Genomic DNA, 21,960 nt, shown 5'->3' with positions numbered 1-21,960 from the left:
AGAAATCCATTATTTTTCCAACAGGTGGCTTTATCTGTATCAAGCGTAGACGAGATACAGATTACTACAGCCATCTATTGAAAAAATAATGGATTTCTTTTTACTATACCTAATATTTATGACGTAAGAGACATATGGAAAATTTCAACCTATTTTTATCGTCATGACATAATCATATGATGTATGGTATAGTATACTGTGCTGTGTGAGAAATAACAATGTCGAATCGACGTCGATTTGATGATTTACGATGTCGAATCAACATTGATTCCATTATTATTTCTCACTAAGATAATAATCATTTGTGTTTCAAAAAGAACAGCGCAGAAGAATAAATATTAAAGATTATCACATCAGAAAAGAACACTTAACATGCTCATCAAATTTCATAGAAAAAATTGGTGAGAAACAATTTATAGCCTCCCTTCGTAAGATTTAAGCCCTAAACACAATGCGAAATAACAGTGATAGAAGTAACGATAATGATAGAAACAGAGGAATCCACCTAGCTAATAATAAATATTAATAGAAAGTTCGATTCCTAATGTGCCGAATATTCTGGCAATTTCAGTGAAAGAATCGTCATAGAATATACAAAAATGTCGATGAAATGTTCAGAATATTGTACGAATATTCTTTGTATATATCACGAAAATTGCGAGCAGTAAACATTTCCACCGACATAGGATTGCTGCGGAGAGTATTTACTCGTTAATAAGGATCATCTGGGAAAGAATATAAGAAGCGCAGAATTTCGACTATAAATTTTATAGAAATTCCAGATACGATCGTCCCTGAGGCTTGAATCAGTTTCAAACAAAATTTTTCTTTGAAAAATACACTTCATACTTTCACCTTAACCTTAAATTGAAACTGATTCAGGCCTTAGGGATGACTCGATCTGGAATTTCTGGAAAAATTGTTGCGAAACATATATGGAACATTCTTAGAATATGTAACGTTATATAAATGGAATTTTTAATCAATATATATAATCAATAATCAATGTATACACGATATACAAATTGAATATTTGAATGTTGCTTTTACATTCTATAAATATTTCGAAATATTGTAGAATACTCTTGGAATATAATAATCGTTTGGGAATTTTAGGAACTTTTTATGAATATTTTAAGAATAATTTAGCTACATTCGGGAATGCATATGTCACTGCATATAGGAACATAGAATAAGACAATACCGATAAATTTCTGTGAAGTTAGAGTTCTATGTCTATCGCCTTATAGCCTATAATCAGCGTTCAGATTTTCCATTCTGTTTATGTACGCTATAATCTTGGAGCAGATGCAAGAGTATACTGCAGTAGGATGGGCTTATTTTCAAAGTTTGAATTTTTTCGCTATCCTTCCGTTTGATTTCATTTTTTATGGGGGGGGGGGGAAAAAAAAGGGTAAAATTTCAGCTTCATTGAATAAAGGAAAAGGGTGCTTCTGGGATCTTCGAAAATCGAAAAAATTATAAAATCACAGAAAAAAATCAATTTTATTTATCTTGTGAAATATTAATTATATGCAAAAAAGTATTATACAAAAGTTGTAGATCCATTAAAATTACGCGTATTATCGACTACTTGTTTTTCTCGTACGACTAACGATTTCCGAGAAAAATGTGAAAATCATTTCTTTTTTCTACAAAATCTTGATGCTAATATAAAATCTCTTTTTATAACCTGGAAACTTTCGGCGATAATCATTTACAATCTGAAGCATAATACTGTTTCTGTGGCTCGTCTTTCGTAAATTATTTATTATAATTTTCCATAAGCTTGATTCCTCTCTCAGCCGAATCATTTACAACTTTCAATTTATTTATTATTAATTCCAGATCTTTTAGACAACTTTTACTTTTATTTTTACTTTTATTTTTATTATTAAGTTAACGGTTTTGTCTTAAGAAATTCATCATTCAAGTTAAATTTTTCGAAAAATCCTCTAGTTTTGGAAACGAATTGTTCAATTCCATTGTTAATAATTTCTGAGATTTTATCGATTTGTATTTGTATTCGCTTCTCATTTTCATTTGATGATTGTGTTTCGTGATCCAAAGCATTGACTATTTTCATTTTGGATGAGGAACCTCAGTACGGAAAGAGATTGGTGTCAGAAATGTTACACATTAGGAGACAGACTTGGAGGGGCTTCCCAAGGCCTACTTTCCAACTGTAAATATTGGAGCGTTGTTATTGCCAGCTAAGTCAGTGTATTCTTCGTTACATTAAAATTAAATTATTAAAAATTCAGTTTTGGTTTTGATGTCCGTCTGGACTATAATTAATATCAGAGTTTTTCCCTTCTTTTTTCTTTTTATTTGCGATTAATGTTTTAGATGTTTTAAAAGTTATTTCAACATAATTGACACTGATTTGCTGAATGGTCAAAGACTAGTTTTTGACTAAAGAATTTAAGTGTTTGCGATATGGTGAATTTTTGTTTTAATGAGTTATCTTCTATTGTTTTACAATAAATGGTTTTTGTTTTCAAAAAGTTTACCTTTTAATAATTTTAATACATTTTAGATTGTTATTAGAGTTTTTCTATTATAGTTTCCATTAATAGTTAATGGAAGTGGCTCACTGAAATGAATTAGTTTGTAAGAAAAAGCTTTTTTTATAATTACAATATCATACTGTCTTTGAGGATGACTCAAAAGTGAGTCGAACCATGTAAGCGGATTAATTATTAATAATTAATCCGTTATTTTGTTAACCCTTTGGTTTGCACAAGAATTACTGAGCTTGATTTCTATTGTCCTGTTGTATCCAACCATTTTGTAACATTAAGGAGTCTTTAGGAATTAATTTATATTTCACATTTTTCTCAGAAATCGTTAATTGTATGAGAAAAACAAGTAGTCAATAATACGCGCAATTTTAGTGGATCTACAACTTTTTGTATAATACTTTTTGTATATAATTAATATTTCACAAGATAAACAAATAAACTTGATTTTTTCCGTAATTTTATGATTTTTTTATTTTTAAAGTCTCAGGGGCATCCTTTCTCTTTATTCTATTGAGCTGAAATTTTACAGATTATTTTTTATAAAATGGAACCAAATTGGGGGGGGGGGGGAGGGTAGCGCAAAGAAAAATTCCCAAAAAATTTTCACTAAGAGCCTTAGCCTAATACTGCAGTCTATCAGCGATCAGATTGGTTAACTTTTTTTTATTTTTTCCGCAGCATTATAGACGGGAAGCGACAATTATGTATCGCTTGTTTCTATACTGTTCTTATTTCTATACTATACTGTTCTTGTCGCTGTTGCCTCGCATTGTCTAGAGCTTTATTCCGTTCCTCGGTCTTATTTTTTTTTCGATTAATGTTATCGCTCTGTACTTTTAATTAATAATGCCAATAACGTACTCAAGTAGTATTTGTTGAGTGTTATTACTAAGACTTTTAATGTTGAGTGCAGCGGCGTCGGTCATTGCTCCGCCAAATCCTTGTATCTTTTGAAATTTCTGATTAATATCCACTGTGAGAACCAGATCGATTTCAGATTCATTTTTGGCGGAGAAATTCATAATGGACGATTGCATTCTTTTGCCATCTTGAGTGGATGTGTACCATAAAAGCTGGTTCTGTTGTAATTTTTGCTTGCTTACTGTATCGCAATACGTCGAGTTACAGACGCATACTATAGAATTGTTCCCGAATGAACGTGGTATACATTCGTCTCCTGTAATGGAAAGAAAAACATTCAATTATATGTTTCAACACTTAAATTGCCATGTATGCTTTTTTAATTAACACATTGTAGAAGTCTTTTTAAAAATATCGAAGCTTTGATAGAAGAAGTATCAAACGTCACTCTCTCTCTTCCCTCCCCCCATCTCCCTCTTCCTCTCTTTCTTTTTTATGTATTCCAAGACTAAACTGTGCAACTATCTTTATAACCGTATTAATTTCGTGTGTTCTGATTTTGGATTGGAAATGGTTTCACTTTTCTTTGTATATATACAGGGTGGGCCATCTATTGGTACGTTTTTAAAAATGCGATCAAATGAGCATACATTGATATTTTTTATTAATTTTTTTTTTGTTGTGAAGCTAAAAGTATCCGCGTCAAGAATGAAAAACGATTTCGTTCATGTGGCTCCCTCTACTGGCCTTACAGTATGCCATTCGGTCACCCCAATTATTAATGACATTTTGGACTACCTCGGCGCCAATTTCACTCAAAACAGTCGTAATATAATGTCATCCACTAACATCCCTTTCTCACGAACTTTCCTCACCAATTTGCGTATAGCTCCTTCGGTGGGTGCTCTATCACGACCCATATTTCTTTTCAAAATTCGTACAGTTTCGGCGACACAGCACTGACTTTGAAAATAAGTTTTTAAAATTTCAAAACGCTCTTCAAGAGAAAACATGTTGTTTCGTGCCGCGGACGGTATGACTAATAAACTGTCAAAATTTCGGGTCTGTAGCTCGTTCGGTGTTGCCATACGACGAAATTCAAAAACGTACCAATAGATGGCCCACCCTGTACAGTGTCCGCCAAAAGTCCCGGGCCACCTGAATAATTTCTGAACGGTGTGAGATATAGGATTGAAATTTACAGGGATACAATGGGATCGTAAAATCTATCACTGAACCTCAAAAATACTCACCTTAACATTCCCAAGGGGAGAAGGGAAAAGGAGGCCTGAAAATCTTAAATGGCATCTGGAGTCATTTGAAAGGGATCAATTTTCTAGACGAGAACAATACTGACCAAGGTCTCCATGATTTTTTTTCGTAGAGCTATTATTTGAACTTTGATTATTTGAATATTGTTATTCAGAAGAAAGAGTTACATTTCTTGCGTGCGTGCGTGCGCGCACGCTCATCTTGACTTATCTGTAATTGTATCGATTTTTCAGAAACAGTGATTTTAAAATTAGATTACAATCAGGATAAGTGGCATTGAATAATTCGGCTTCTCGATAGGACCTTACTGTGTCACTGATTCAATTAAAGATAAGCCAAGATGAGCGCGCGCGCACGCACACAAAGAAAAATAATACCGTATTAATTAATAATTATACTTATTAATAAATAATTAACATAAATATATATTTAATTATTTTAATTATTCATTAATAAGTATAATTGTTAATTAATAAAATATTATTTTTCTTATTTTCTGCATTAACTATTACTATTTCTGTAGTAATGTCTTTGTATATTTAAAAAGTATATTTGAAAAGTATATTTGAAAAGTATATTTGAAAAGTATTTTACCTAGAGCGCTGTACAAATAAAGATATTTATCTATTTATCTATCTATCTATGTATATCAGAATAAAAAACTTTGCTCGTTATAAACTATTTCGTGAAATTGAATTCATTTCAGTAAATCTGCTCTACGCTGTATGCAAAATTCGCAAGTTCAAGTTTATTTTTTAAATATATATTATAAATGCCATACAATTTCGAAAATTTTGCCGAAATATATCGCCGCAATTTACACTTGACAAATCATGACATTGCAAAACTAAGCTCATACTACTTTTAAAATAAGGAGTTCGAAAACGTAAAAAAATAACTGACAGATAATAATGTAATAATTATGTAAAGTGATGCGTCATAAGTGTAAAATTAGTACAGAATTAACATGTAATGTATAACATAATAAATAGGTAATAATTTTCTAAAAAAAAAAAATTTTTATAAGTAGATCTCTTCAATTTTTCTTTCTATAACAATATCATATGTATTTTTTGAAATAGTGAACATAATTATTTTGTAATTAGTAAATTGTATTTATTGAAATTTAAAAAAAGATGTACGTAATGAAAACTATGACACTGATAACATTTATAATGTTTGGGTAAATGTTTACTTTAGGGGACCCAGCTCCGATGATCTTGACTTTGACGTATGTTGTCAAGGTCATGACTCTAAGTGATCTCCAACAAGTTTTAGTTAACGGACGTTATTCGTTAATAAGGTAATAACAAAAGAAGTTTAAGAATTATTGTTTAGGGACGCACGACTTCCACGCGAAACGACTCCCACCCCACCTCCCTTCCTGCTTAGGAACACACGACTTTCCATGCGAAGCGAGTTCCATCCTATTTGGCCAAGTGTTTTGCTTCGCGTGGAAGTCGTGCGTCTCTAAGCAGGGGGGAGATGGAGGAGGGAGGAGGGAAGGAAATGGAATGGGAGTCGCGTGGAAGACATGCAGAAATAAGACGTTATTTTTTCAAAATTCTTTTGTTAATTTTTTTAACGAATAACGTCCGCCAATTAAACCTGTTGGAGGTCACTCAAAGTCATGATCTTGACAACATATTAAGATCATTGGAACTGGGTCTCCGAAAATAACATTTACCAATATTTGTTTTACTCGGAAATTTTTTTCATTGGCCATGAAAGATTTCAAAAACATTTTTAAATGTATTTAAAATAATACCAAATATTATTTTTCATTGCACATACCTTTCACTGTGATCAAGACAGCAATCAAAATTAACGTGCGCAGCATTTTCAATTATTGCGAGAAACTCTTCTTAATCTGCAAATAAAGTAATAAAGTACGTTTTACTTTTCGATTAAACACTCGTGATACACAAAACTATAAATATATAGATACGTCCTGCATTATATATACGCTTATTTTAATTGATTAACATCTGCAATAATAGCCGTCAGTAAAATCAATAGATAATTGGAATTTATTTATATGATTTAGATTTTCGGATATCGTTTTATTTAATTAACATTTGTTATATCTAAAGCCTTTATTTATGTTACTTATGTAAGAGGATTTTTTATTTTTATATCTATTTAGATAATGATAATAATTTCAATAGCAATTGTGCATAGTTTTTGCAATATATTGTATACGTCTTACAATGTTAAAAATTTCTAATTGCATCAATATTGGCAACGCAATCAAATATTTGAAATTTTTATAATACTGGAATATACATAATTTTTTGATGATTTGTGTGGTTGTGTGATATTGTATCTCGATATTGTTTATTACTATTATATTATATTAAATTAAATAGCGATATTAATAATTTTGTTTCGATTATTGTATAAAATCAAAAAATATCGATATATCGATATGATAATCGAAACAAAATTAATTTATTAATATTGTTATTAATTTATTGAGTCATTTAAAAAGTATCCGCGGTTTTTTCATTCAAAAATTGAACAAAAAACTGTGGATATTTTTTAAATGATCTAATATTAATATAAACTAAATTTTAATTTTTGATGGATTAGAAGTAAGGTCATGAATGAGGGAAGTGCTAGAGATTTGAAGAACTGTGTATCGCTGATGATGACTAAAAAAAAAAAGAGTCGAAATATTCGTATTGAAATACATATTCAAGTAAATACTGCACGAATTAAACAATAGTATAATTTGTAATAATCACGCTCCAACAATTGCATTACATTCTCATTTGTCTTAATTTCATTACTGTATTTCGAGAGTCACAAGGAAATTATAATTTTTCTGTTACAAATTGAAAATAGATCATTACACAATCACTAAAAATGTAATGCTTAAACTTGGCATCTATATACATAGATACTCAGAAACCTAAAAAGAATAACTGTAGCGAATTGTAACATTTCAACAATCCTCTTTTTCCTTTTTTCAAGAGTTCAGTTCTGATTTTCAGGTTAATTTTTCTCTTTTTAGTTTAATTCTTTTTAATATAATCTCTTATATATATAATATAGATTTGTTTGTACCTCAATATCCTTGAAAGTTCTGCTATTCGTAGAGCAAAAACATTACTATCGTTTATTCGTTAATGGTGATGACTGAAGAATAGCGTGACATTAGTCATTCGTGTGTGCTATCGGAACGTACAATAATGTTTCCGATAAGCTGTCGGTAATGTATTTATCAGTACATTTTAATAAATGCACATTTTCTTAGTTTAGGAAACTATCTTTTTTATGGAAATAGAAATGATATGTTCGAGAAATTGCACTAGTTTACATTTAAGAATTATTTTGAACTAGACAAGATGTTAAATTTTTGTAATCTAAAAGTGATATCGCAAGCTAAATTTTACTACTATGTCAGATTTTCACTAAATAATTGACTTTTTTGTGTAAAAAATTTTAACATTGTATTAAAAATCTAATTAGAAATCATAAATGTATTATTCATCCTATTTTAAAAATGCATTTTTTATTTCAATATCTTACTTTTTAAGTAATATCTTACCATATTATAAAGGATTTAAATGTTGAAAATTAGCTAGTAACAATGTTTTGCAGTAACTAAAAATATATAAGATTATCTTATCTGGTTTAAAATAAAAAAAAGTTTTGTAAATTGTTACTTCTTTTAATAGTTTTTAAAATTATTAAAATAAGTGTGACTTCTTTTAATAATTTTTAGTAAAGCATTGCTTATAGATATGTTTGTCTGCAATTATATAATGAAACAAATTGATACAATTTAAACAGGCATAAATATAATAGGTCTATGCAATTAGTAAGTGAGTTTATGATCCCTAATTTATAATCCCGCTTCAAAAATATTTTTTTATTATACTCATTATATGTATTAACAAAATATGCACTTTTAAAAAGATTAGTTAAAAAAGAAAAGTTAATTTTTTACTTCTAAGAAAATACACAAAAGAGTTAATATTTATATTTTTTCAAGAATACTTCTCTCAAGAATTTTATAGAAAATAATACATTCGTAACAGCATATTTGTTAAAAGAGAAGAAAATATTACTTTTACAATGTATAACGATTTCAGACTCTTTACTATATTTGAATAAAAATATGAACTTGCAAAATTTAAAATTATCGTTGTTAATTACTTAGCTAACAATATATTATTCATGTCAATCATTGCAAATTTTCAATAAATGTAATTTATATAATATGATGTTATATAATTACATGACATAAGTATATATTTTAGTTATTTATTGTCTATTATACATATATTTCATAAAATTTTAGAAATTCATTACTGCGATTTGCAAATTGATAGAGATTATGATGTTTTCTATCAAGTTTGATATATTTTAAAGAAGTCTGCGTATAATGTTGATAATTCGTTAATTAATTTGTGTATGTTTATATACACAAACAGGGTGTTTGGAAAATAATCATAAATCTTTTGCATAGGAGCAGAATGGACTAAACTGAGAAGAAAAGTCCTCTACCATTTAGCAATTTTCGCAATAGTTAACAAGATATTAATTACTAAAAATTGCCGAAAATTAGTCTTCAATAATTTTTTACTCAAATACTATCAACATAAAAAAAAATTGCAATAGAAAAAAATTGTTTAATTTCCTTTCATAAAGCTCTAAGAATTTTTTAAGAATATTTTCATATCGTATTTTCTCATGGTAAAGATGAGAAAATGCAGTACTAAAAAGTTGATAAAAAATTCTGAAAAAATTTGTAGAATTCTATGAGAAGAAACTAAACAATTTTTATCTCTTGCAATTTTTTAATTTACATCAAAATTAAAAAATTGCAAGAGATAAAAATTGTTTAGTTTCTTCTCATAGAATTCTACAAATTTTTTCAATTTGCAAATTGCAGTAATGAATTTCTAAAATTTTATGAAATATATGTATAATAGACAATAAATAACTATATACTTATATCATGTAATTATAAATATTGACTCTACGTGTGTGCGCGTGCGTGTGCGTGTGCGTGTGCGTGTGCGTGTGTGTGTGTGTGTGTGTGTGTGTGTGTGTGTGTGCGCGCAGTCAATTTTTTAATTTACATCACAATTTCATAAATAAGTAAGATAAATAGAAATTTAATCCAAGCAGATATATGACTATGCTTCAGATAAACACACTTGCAATAATATTAGGTGTAGTAAAAAGAAATCCATTATTTTTCCAATAGATGGCTTTAGTAATCGCGTTCGCGAGATACAGACATTACTAAAGCCATCTATTGAAAAAATAATGGATTTCTTTTTACTACACCTAATATTTAATTTTAACAAATTTGAGCATACACGAACAAATATATATATACATATATATATGTATATATATATAATATATATATACATATATATTTATTAGGTGTTGGAATTAATTCGTAGCGTTTTTTAATGAAAGAATGTTATTTATTTCACATGAGCATTAAAAAATACATTAATGAAAGTACTTCCCATCACTTGTAAAACGCTACGAATTAATTCCAACACCTAATATATATACACAGATACTTGCTTAGATTTTGTGATAACAGATTTATTATTAATAATTTTAACCGAAACTAAAATAAAGCGATAAAGAATCAATAAAGTATTTGTTTTATATTAAAAAATAGACTCTAAGAATTATAATTTCATAAATGAGATATAAATCTGTAATAAGATACGTATAAATTATTAAATGATAAGTTATCAGTGATGAGTAAGTAATAAAGATATATAAAGATATAATAAAGATGTACACTTTATATCTTAGCTTCTTAGAGAGATGATCAATTTCGATTCCAATTGCATTGCCTAATCGATAATACATCATTTCGACACACACATAAGAAACATGTTCGTCCTTATACACACACACAGTTCGGAGGAACACATTTTTGTCAACTATAATCGTTTGTTTGATTTCCTCTCAATTTGGAGCGAGTTTTATAGTTAATTTTGTGTCCGAATGCGAATTTTACTTAATTTCTTATGTTTTTATCTACGTTATAACTCTATTGTTAATTACCATTGTTAATTTATTTGTCACATTAATTTATTTGTCACATTGAAAATGATCCAACAAGGATCGAAACGTTTGTTTTGTTCACCTTCTGATTGTCAAATTATATTTTACGTTTTTAATTTTATGACATAGTTTTATTTCAATTTTTTTTTTAACTGTTTATACAGTTTGTCAATTTATGTTTTAGGCTCGTAGCCCTTTTTCCTTTTTACTAATAAAGATATACGTTTATATAATTATACAAGTATAATAAATAAGTATTAATTCTCCTTTTGTCTCACTCTCTCTCTCTCTCTCTCTCTCTCTCTCTCTCTCTCGCTCTCTCTCTCTCTTTCTATCTCAAACTTTATTGAAGTTATATTGAGTACGTATTTAACTTCTCTTTTGTTGTATGTTAATAAAGCTTTATAGACCTCTTACGCTTGGCATCTACAGGTCGTAATATTAATCTTTCTTTATACTGACTGTTGCTAGGCAGTCTTCACAAATATCATTATAAAACTTGATTTTGTAGAGTATAGAGCCATGTATGCCTGTCTAGTGTGAAAGATTTGACGCTTCATTAGCGAAATATTCATTAATTAATAAATATTCGAAAATAAACTTCAAAAAACAATATTTTATTGTTGCCAATTATATCTTCTCTGAAATTTATTGTATTGCTTTACTTCTTAAGAAAACTTGTAACAGAATAGCTCATAATAAATGACACTTTTTTTTCTCTCTCATTTTCATTCTGTCCTCATATGACATATAATTATATAAATTTGATTACATAATTATATGTATAATATGTCTTGATAAACAACTGATTGGTAAACAACTCACAAAGTATTACAAATTCAATCTAATTGCGTAATTTACAAAGTTACTCAAATGAATAATTGTGTCTTTTCTTAGATCTTCCTGCAGTTTCTTAATGGACATGCCGCATTTGTATGGTGTAATGTAATATCTTGGTACATTAGCTTACTAATTGATTATATCATTCAAAGATCTGTTCTACATAGATTTACGGATGTAAGATTTCAGTTCAGTTAGACGGCAATTAGCGTCAGTCACTATAGTCTGACGGAATTAATCATTTACTTATGTTACGTCCGATCATATTACATACATAATTTTTTTTTTGTTAAACACTTTTATCGTTTCGCGATTATCTATCACTACTATAGTATTAAAGTACAGTTTTTTACATTACATGCGTAAATTAATTCGTTATTTTTAATTTATTTTTAATTTCAATATTTTCTCGTTGCGTTTTAAAATGTCATTTGTGTTCATAATATGATATGTGGCAGAACGATATATCTAAAAAAAGAAAAATAGTAGCGAACGTGATAAAATACGTAGGATATCACATTTTTTAGTAGTCGAGATGATCTAAGTGAGAGTAACTTATACAGCGAGATGATCTATTCTAAGTGAAGGTAACTTATACAGCGTGTAAAAAATATTAAAGATTTTTTTCTAAAGATTGATTTGAGTGACTGAATGTTCCAGTAAACCTCAAAAATTTGAAGATAAACTACAGCAATTGTTAAATCAAAATTAGGGATGCACTGGATCGTAAAATTATCGGATATTCAGATAGAATATAACATCGGATATCCGGTATCCGCTTCGAGAAGGCGATTTCTTCGAGTCGGATATCCGACATTTTCTGAATATCTGACCGGGTTTGTAGAAAGTGTCTTCTAAAAAAAAAACCTATAGAGAAAAAACCTATAGAGAAAAAGATTGTATTTTTGCAATAACATATTACAGCATTATAAATATGCATACTTGTTTCTAGAACATTTGTATAGGAAAAAATCAAGAATTTAATATCAAATTCAACCGGATATATTTCCAAATACTAATAATATCCAGCTATCTGATCGGATAGTAAAAGTGCCGGATAATACCGGATCTCGGATACTTTCCAGATATCCCTAATCAAAACTGTACATAAACACAATTAGTGGAGTTTGCTGCGCAATTTCAAGTCCGATAGATTATTTTTGAGATTTTTAAATAAGGAAAAAATCAAGAGGAAGGCAAATGAATTTCGTATATATTTCGTATATAAATGCAGACAATAAACAGTTACGTATCGATAATGCTATTATGAATTTATTGAGTAAATAAATTTTTTTCAATAAGTTAAAATAGATAATGAATTTTGTACCAATAAGCAGAGAAAATCTTATATTTAAATAGATTTTGGCCAATTATGGCATCAACTGTAAAGTCCAACATTTATTAAGAACATGCATTATTATAAAAATATAGTTCATAGTGTATCATTGTGTCAATGTATCCTTAACGGAAAATCAATCTATCAATCTTTTATATTTTATTAAATATACAGGATGAGTAAAAAGTTCCAGACCGGTAAAATATCTCGAAAACTAAGCATTTCCGAAAAAAATATTTCGTACAAAAGTTGTAGGGTTTTAAATAGTGTATTCATTGATCTGGTCAGTCTAATCTTGGATGGCATCGCTAAGATCAGGTCAAGGTTACATTTTTTTAAATGGCATATCCTATTTTTGATTCCAGAATCTAATAGCTGATATCAAAAGCTTTTCCAAACACTACAATAAAATTATTTTTCATAAAATATTTTTTACAAGGCTTGAAGGTTACAGCATTAGCATTACGCAATACCGATGTAATCTTGACCTAACCTTGGCGACGAAAAAAGATTGATAAAAGATTGATACATTGACACAATGATACATTATGAACTACGGAATTCGAGATAAATTATAGATTATCAGCAACTCATTAATTTAAATAACAGATTGGATTATGTATTTTATTGAACTGATTATTATTTATTAAGAATAAAAAAATTTCCAAACGTTACTCCAGTTTTTCATATTTGTAAGAAATTGGTAATAGCTATTCGGATACGTTCACTCAACCGTACATTAATCAATATTTAATTTTAGATTCCTATTAATGATATTTTAATTGTATCAACAATATCAGTCAAAAAAAATTAAAATCGATTTTGTCGTTAAATACGTTTTGAAACCAAATGCAAAAAACAAGATAAATTATTTAGCTCTTAATGGCTCATGCTGTGCAATTATCATATTTTAGTGTAATTTTAGGTAAATAAGTTGTAAATGAGTAGGTGTGTGTGTAAATCCAAATTAACTTTGGCATGAATATTTATTAAAACTTTATTAGTAAAATATATATAAAAAATAAAATTTAATTCATAATACTACTTCTTCATTAAATTTATAAATAAAATGTGATTTTACATGAAAAACAAAAAATTAAATAACTTTTAAACTAATAACAAAATTATTCTAAAGTTTAAGATCAAACTCAGAGAATTCAGAGAAAGATAATAATAGAATAATCTAAAATTTTTATACTTTTAGTAATGTTTTGAATTATGACTCACACATTAAAAAATCACACATCTTAAAAATATAAAAATGAAAACAGTAGAAATATAGTGCCAAATAGTAAAGATCTGTGTGACATTGTTCTTTGTTGTTTCAAAGATAGGAATCAGAAGTACCATAACGAAATTCGTATAAAAATAAAAAAAATTTATGTTTAATTCAAAATGGATATTTCTGGATATCGATCCATGCATTGACAGAAAAGTTAAATTCTAATTTGTAAATATGTCTTTGAGAAGCTATTAAATAAATTGCGAAATTTAAATAGAAAAACATATCTAAATATGTGTTTTTGAATAATTTTTTCCATTAATGATAGGCAGAATATTGTGCTTATCCTTAACTGCAAATCTATTCTCTTAGTTTCTTCCCTTCTTGATTAATGAAATGAAAGAACGAAGGAATACGTATTTCTTATCTAAAGATTTGTTTTTCCTTTTAAATAATTGTCGTTAAAGATAGGCAGAGTACTGTACCTACATATATTCTTCATGGAAAATCTATTCTCTATTAGTTCTTTCCTTCCTTAGTAGATAACCTCTATCTTCTTTTTACATTAGGCCTCGTTTTTTGCTGACCCGATCTAAAATACTAAAATATAGGTCAGGCTGCAAAATAATTTTCTCGTGTAAACCTAGAATTGTCATCTCCGTCCTTTTTTTTGCTAGGCATTGTCCTCTTACAGACTTGTAGGACGTTCGGGAGGTTTTCCAGATAATTACAAAAAAACTAATTAAAAAAAAGACAATGTCTAGGGAAAAAGCACGGATGGCAGCCGTAACGTAATCAATAAATTATGCATACTTGTTTTCTATTCATGTTTTGCATAGTATAAAACTTTCCCCGTCGGTCCCATTGCACTGCGTCAAATGTTACGTAGAGTCAGACAAATCACTTGAGCGTGAAAAAATGGCCAGAGAAGCAACCAGAGAAGTGAGAGAAATATCTCACTTCTAATATGAGGAATAAGGTCGATATAAGGCAATATACAAATACACTTGATTTATTAAGATACACACAAAAATATCGAGCACGTGCAACCTAGATAAATACATTAAAAGAGTACACCGTACCAAACCGCATGCCAGCATAGCGGCGTAGTGACCACACGAAGCTCCAATCAGGAGTTCACAACGCAGGACAGAGAACAGTTAACAGTACAGCGCTTGCGCGGCAAGGCAGTCGTCACCGATAGCCAATCGTATGCATATAAGGACTGCGCGCGCAATATCATAATAACTAGAACTTTCCTAAAGGCTAAATTCTAGTTATCAGGATATCTCAATTGTCTATAGTCAAATGTTGCTCTTAAATAGTTCACTATCAGTTACCAGTTATTGAACTCAGAATTGATTCATTGATCAGTCTATGTAATTCTAAGCCTTTGCGACTGCGTTTTTTAAGGTTTACTCTATAAGATAACCGTTAACGACTACCAAGCATTGTAATATATCTATTGTACATTTTCACGTTCATATATCGATTCTCACAACTATAGTGGTACATACATAATGATGAATTTTATACATTATAATTTCTGGCTAAATCACATCACATGTTTTGTCATTTAAATGAGTAGTTGATTTTAAATTGTGTCAAGGTTAACATTGAGAATGACTCAATTCGAGTCGAAACGTTTGTTACAATAAACTGTTTTTTAATAATATAGCGTTAAGATCTTGCTTGGCTCGTAGCTCTATTCTTATTATATTCATTTTATAAAAATTTTATATCAATAAATTATTTCAAACTGAAATTTAGAATTTAGATAATACAAATTCAAACTAGTATAATAAAGACTCTTCAATTACAAAAACAGAAATTCTACTTTTTAAATGCTTTTAAGAAAACAATCACAGGTTTATGCTTTTTTAATAGAAAAATTCTCATTATAATAGTTTAAACATGTATTATGTAATTCAATTTAAAGTATTTCATAAACAATTTTTTAATAAATTTTAGGTTTTATATGTATTGTGTATCATTTTTATATTCTAAAATACAAATTCTGCTTTTTACTGATTTTTACTGTATTTTTAATTTCATAAACATAAGATGGTAAGATATAATTTAAATAGAAATAGCATGTGCAATAGGTAAATTAATTTTTTGCTTTCAAATTTTCAAGGAACAATCATTTTTTACTATGACTGTTTTACTTTTTTAGTTACTTAGAAAACAGACCTTGAGCTACATTGTATTATATTTCAAGGAATATATTCAGATATCAGATACACTGTAAAAATAATTTGGTAATAGCTATCAAATTTAAAATATTGTATGTTATATGGTTAAAATATATGATTAACAAAATATTTTGGTCAATACAACCACATTTTATCTTTATAAATATTTAATGTAAATCCTAGATAAACCCATTGATAATATTCAATAAATATTTGTAAATGTGTTTGGTTGTATTAACCACATTAACATTTAGTTAACCATATTTTAATACTTTTGGTAGCTATTATGCAACCTTTTTGTTCAGTGTATTTTCTGAAAAAAACAAATTTTAGAAATAGAATCAATAAATTGTATATGTATGTTAAAAGTGCTTATGTAGTAAAAATCAGTGATGTTCCAATCATCAAATAACATTCCTTGAAATTTTTAAATATCAATATGTAGAATGTAATTTCAAAAAATTCGAAATTCATAATTGTCAATTATAAACAGTTTACCAAATTAAGTTATATTCGAGCGCAGAAATTTCAGAAAATATTTTATTTCCAATTTTTTGTCATTGACGCTTATTTCAAAAAAATCTAAGCTAACTTCAGGTGAATAATGTTGGAAAGATACTATCACAAAAAATATGAAGTAAGTCATTCGATAATTTCACTGAAACAGTTGACAATTGCAAACTTCTTGAATTTTTAAAAAATAAAATTTGCATTCTAACAATTTGTAACAATTTTTATAATGTTTGTCGGTGACTGAAACATTACATTCTCACAAAAAAGTAAGAAAAGTGAATCGCTCCCATGATATATGCATAGCGAATTCGGTTAGACGCACTCAATGTATATTAAAGCCATTATATACAAATTGACATAAAGATGTATTTAATGTAAATAGAAAAAATGACAATGAAATCCTTCATATATTTTATTGCGCTGATTGATAAAATATTTATTGAAGTGTAAAGTTCATGAAACGTTATCATTCTAAGAATGGATCTGAAGAAAATTCGCATATTCTTTATATAAAATATATATTTTATAAATTAAAGTATTTCATTTTCACTTAGATTAAATCAGTGTACGACGGTTTTAATATGCACCACTGTGCATCCAACTGAATTCGCTATTAGTTATTACATAAGAAAACCAATTACAAAAAACAGAAAAGAAAGAAAGAAAACATTGCGAAAGAAAGAAAGAGAGAAACCGATAACGAACGCGAGAAACAACGCGAAAACGGGCGACAAAACAAGAGCGAATGAGAAGGGGGAGAGAGGAAAATGGGAAGGGGCATGCGATGCGAACAAACCTAAGGATACTTATCTATTACAGGGCTCCAACTTATGGTCCCGTCTTGAGTAGGTAGAGCGGACTAAATTGAGTCGAAAAGTCCTCTACCATTTTACAATGCTCGCAATAGTTAACGAGATATTAACATTTAAAGATAGCCGAATACGCGCGTTCGACCTATTACAGTACAGTCTCTCTAAATTTCTGTAATCTTTGCACTCCTCACACGTACTTTTACAAACACTAAATGCCATGCTCCTTCAATGTCATGCTTCTTCCATGTCATGGATATGTATGTAGGCTGGACATGTGTTGCGCATCTTTTGACAGATTAGCATGTGCAACTGCGTTCGCGCAAGTACACGGTGATTGGTAGACTCGTGTTGTAGAGAGGATACTTTATAATTTTGGCATTCCATTCTTATCACATTATGGGCCAAATTTAGAGAGGCTCTACTGTCCGTACAGCACAGGAACTTTGCAACATTGCTGCAACATTTCAGTGTTGCATATTGCAATACAATGTTGCAGAAACATTGCGAGAACTTCTTTTTGCAATATTACTTCAGCAATGTTGCAGCAGTATTTTTAAAATATTTCCAGCGAAACACAAATTGATACAAGAGTCATCCTGTCTTTGTTCAAAAATCAGTTCAAAAACAAAGAATGATTCTTGTGTCGATTTGTGCCTCTGCTAGAAAGTTCACTTCGAGTGTTAAGACTTGTATATATCGATTTGTGTATAATCCAATAAAGTAAGAATCTGGACATAATGGAAGAATAGGAATTAATAATCACGTTTACACGGCACACTTAATCGGCACATTTTCGTAACATCTGTAGTTAAACTGACCAATCTCATAATTATATTCCTGAAAAATGGAATGACTGGTTAGTTTCTAACTACGAATATTATTAAACCCAATTAATGTCCATTTCTATCAATATAGATTAATTTTAATCTCAGTTCAACTTATCTTCTTCTTTTTCTAGTTTTAAAGATTAGAAAAAGACAAAGAGTAAGTTGAACCGAAATTAAAGTTAATCTACATTAGCGGAAACGGGCATAAGATGTAAACATAGTCTATAATTTATAGGAACTGTGCCTCTAATTTATAGACATAAAACAATTAGAAATAAGGATTAAATATAATGCACAATGGACACAATAATAAGATATAAGACGTATAGGCCGTGTTCCGATATGCACAACTAGTATTCAAAAATTTATAGTTCACAATACGTAGAGGAGACCGGAGCTAATAGACTTATTTTTCAGTTTCGAATTTTTACAAATAAAATGAAGAGACTTATCGAAAAAATGAATTCTACACGAGTTACTACATACATTTGACTACCTAATAATAATATTTTAATAATAAAGGAAAACTGATAACTAATATGAAAAAAATGCATTTTTCTAATGCATTTGATTCAATTAACCCCGGGATCGGAGTAATTCGACTAAGATTAGAAACACGTCGAATATGTGTTTCTAATTTTTTATATTTAAATTTATATAGTACAAAATCTTATAATAAATATTGCAGTAATGTTGTAATATTACAGCAATGTCGCTGCATTATTACAATACTTCTGCAATAATACTGCAAGTATTCCTCCACTGTGCGCAAAACCTAATATTGCATATATATTATATTGTAATATTGCTGCAACATTACGTATCAATATTTTTAAAACGACATTTTTATGTTGCTGCAATGTTGTTGAAATATTGCAGCGCATCGACAGCAATAGTGTTTCCTGGTGTTCGGCGTGCGGTACTATACACTCGTATCGAAGTGTACACGCATGTGTTACTGGAAACGTGAAGGAGGCGAGGAGCGCGAAGGGAGAAAATAGTGCGGGGGCGTTCCGATATTCTGTCCTTAACACAAGGCGAACAATTGAGAGAGAAAACGTAATTGGATGTGATGCTAGCTCCGCGGTGTCCTTCCGCTTCTCACACATTTGTTACTAGTACGAGTGAGATACCCCGGTGTCTCTCACTCGTCAATATTCATAATAATACTTTTATTATGCACAAAATATTATAATTATGCATAAAAATTTTTAATACTGTAAAAAATTTCTATGCATAATTACAACATTACGTGTAATTTTGAGACTCATTGTAATAGTTTTGCATGCATTTATAAATTTGTAGTGTACAAATGAAATTAATATTTTGTATCGCAAAATCGCAAAACTAAATTTACAGTTAAATAATAAGAACCTCCAATAAAATAAATAAAAAAATGATATAATGTATACATATTTTTTATAAATTCAAATTTTTTTTTATTTATTTTATTATATGTATAAATATTAATTTTGTATCGCAAGATCGCAAAACTAAATTTAAAGAAATTATTTGATTTAAAAAAATGACGTTTCAATTAAAGAAATGATGTTGAAATCAAAGAAATTAAATTATCTATTAGTAATAAGGCTCATAATTTTAAAAAACTAAGAAAAAAAGGGACTATCAAAAATTATTATATAAAATAAAGTAAACTGTCGAAACATAGAAGTTGAACGAAAATAAAAGAAACAATATATAGTTAAATAAAAATTTAATCTAATATGCTAGCAATAAATAAACGTTTCGATCACACTCGAATCATTTTCAATGTGAAACATATATATTTATAAGTCGATAAAAACAAAACATAATAAATTTTCTATTTCGCTCTCTAAAACAGACGCTGATAAACGAATATCATAATGTTCAATTATAATATATATCGGGAAAAAAAACGTATGCATAATAATAGTTACTTGCAGTCAATCATTGAAATGCTTATACTATCAAATTTGAGATAAAAACAGAGAACGTATGAAATAAATCCAATCCTGTAGATAAAATATAATATAACTGAATTATGTCAGCGCAAGATTATTGTTATAATAAAAACACAACAAGGAAAAATTGTTAAGAATAGCGTACAGACAATATACGAGTAATATATTGAGATAATACAAAGTAAAATTAATAGAAGTTAAAATTGCCAAAAGTATATTCATATATAACTACTAAAATTAATATGAATAAATACCTTAAATGTAACAAACCCAAAGTTTCTTAAGTCAAAAAGTAAAAGATGTTTCAGGTACAGACAATTAGTTGAAAATAGAGCACAAAGAAATAAAACGATGTAATGTCTCCTCGGTGTTATGAGACATAATGAAATCACAAATTGAACATTCAAGGAAGGAAGGAAAAGATTGTTGGAAAGTAATGGGAGGTGGAAGTAAGAGGGGAAGAAGTCGTAGAAGGAGTGATAAAGAAAAAGAGAAATTAAGAAGGGGAGAGAGATTGGCTAATCTGTAGATAAGATTCAGGCAATAATTCTGTGTCGTTTTGCTTATTTATGCCCTGTTTTTGTTTTTTTATGTGAACAATTTCAGAAATCAATTTCTTATTGTAGGAAAATTCATTAAATTTATCTAAAATCTTCACTTTATTTCATCTGAAATTGTTATAGTTGAAATTAATACGGTGATCAAATATGACAGATGGAAAACCCGTTTTTTTATTGATATCTGAAATATATTCTCGTACTCAATTTTCTTTTTGTTTGGCCGACATAACTAGCCTCGCAATCATTACACGAGAGCTTATAGATCACATTTTGATTAGAAAGTAATTCTAGCTTGTCCTTTCCTCTCTTTATATAAAACTTTTTAGAGTGTTGGTAATGGAAAATGCTAATTTACCATGTGTACCTTTATGCAACATGTTGGATATAAGTGAGAAACTTTCGGAGATAGATTTAATATAAGGAACTGTGAAAAATTTTTCTTTGATTTGTGGGATATGTAGAGTCTGTTTATATATATGTGAAATTTTAATCGGTTTTTTATAATGGAAAAAATGAAGGAGAGACAATGATTATCGACAATGACTATCATTACGAAAAATATGAATTGCTTCTGTTAGATTATTATGTTGAAACTGTGATAATAGAAATATTTTATCTACAAAACTGATAATTGTCCCTTTTCTGACAAAGAGGATGATTAGAATGAAAATTAAGGAACCTTCCAGAAAATATTGTTCTGATATGTGTCGAAAATAATTCTCTGACTATCAATAATTAAAGTCATATCAAAAAAATTCAATCTATCATCGATGTCAACTTCCATAGTGAATTATAACCGTGTATGTAAAGAATTAAAAATATTAAGTATGTCATCAATATTATCAGATGGAAGTGCGAAAATAATGTCATTGACATAACTGTAGTAAAATAATGGATGTATTTGTAATGATGGCAATTTCTTCCAAATCCTACATTACAATATCAGCAATGATAGGAGAAAGTGATGAACCCATTGGAATCTCGTACCATTGAAATACCTGTT

At 28.8% G+C, this 21,960-nt stretch overlaps 1 protein-coding gene across 7 annotated transcripts in view; it reads right to left on the bottom strand.

The window, feature by feature from the left end:
* LOC105151815 (lysosomal acid glucosylceramidase) overlaps positions 1 to 20,783 on the bottom strand; it is a 29,133-nt gene extending 8,350 nt beyond the window's left edge. The window contains exons 1-4 of one of the 7 annotated variants that reach the window (XM_011065743.2): positions 14,921 to 15,183; positions 14,593 to 14,707; positions 6,453 to 6,528; positions 3,387 to 3,702 (exon numbers count right to left, since the gene is read on the bottom strand). In XM_011065743.2, coding sequence (XP_011064045.1) covers positions 3,387 to 3,702; positions 6,453 to 6,498 — 362 coding nt within the window. In that variant the 5' untranslated portion in view covers positions 6,499 to 6,528; positions 14,593 to 14,707; positions 14,921 to 15,183. Of the gene's footprint in view, positions 1 to 3,386; positions 3,703 to 6,452; positions 6,529 to 7,727; positions 7,832 to 14,592; positions 14,708 to 14,920; positions 15,184 to 20,651 lie in introns of those variants that run through there. The other 6 variants (XM_011065742.2, XM_087415905.1, XM_011065744.2 and 3 more) reach the window with 6 other exon arrangements.
* Between the last annotated feature and the right edge of the window lie 1,177 nt (positions 20,784 to 21,960).

Source organism: Acromyrmex echinatior, chromosome 19 (genome assembly GCF_024713525.1).
Source record: "Acromyrmex echinatior isolate Ae372 chromosome 19, ASM2471352v2, whole genome shotgun sequence".
In the NCBI taxonomy this organism is placed as follows: Eukaryota; Metazoa; Arthropoda; class Insecta; order Hymenoptera; family Formicidae; genus Acromyrmex; species Acromyrmex echinatior.
This window is presented reverse-complemented; position numbering and strand designations above follow the sequence as displayed.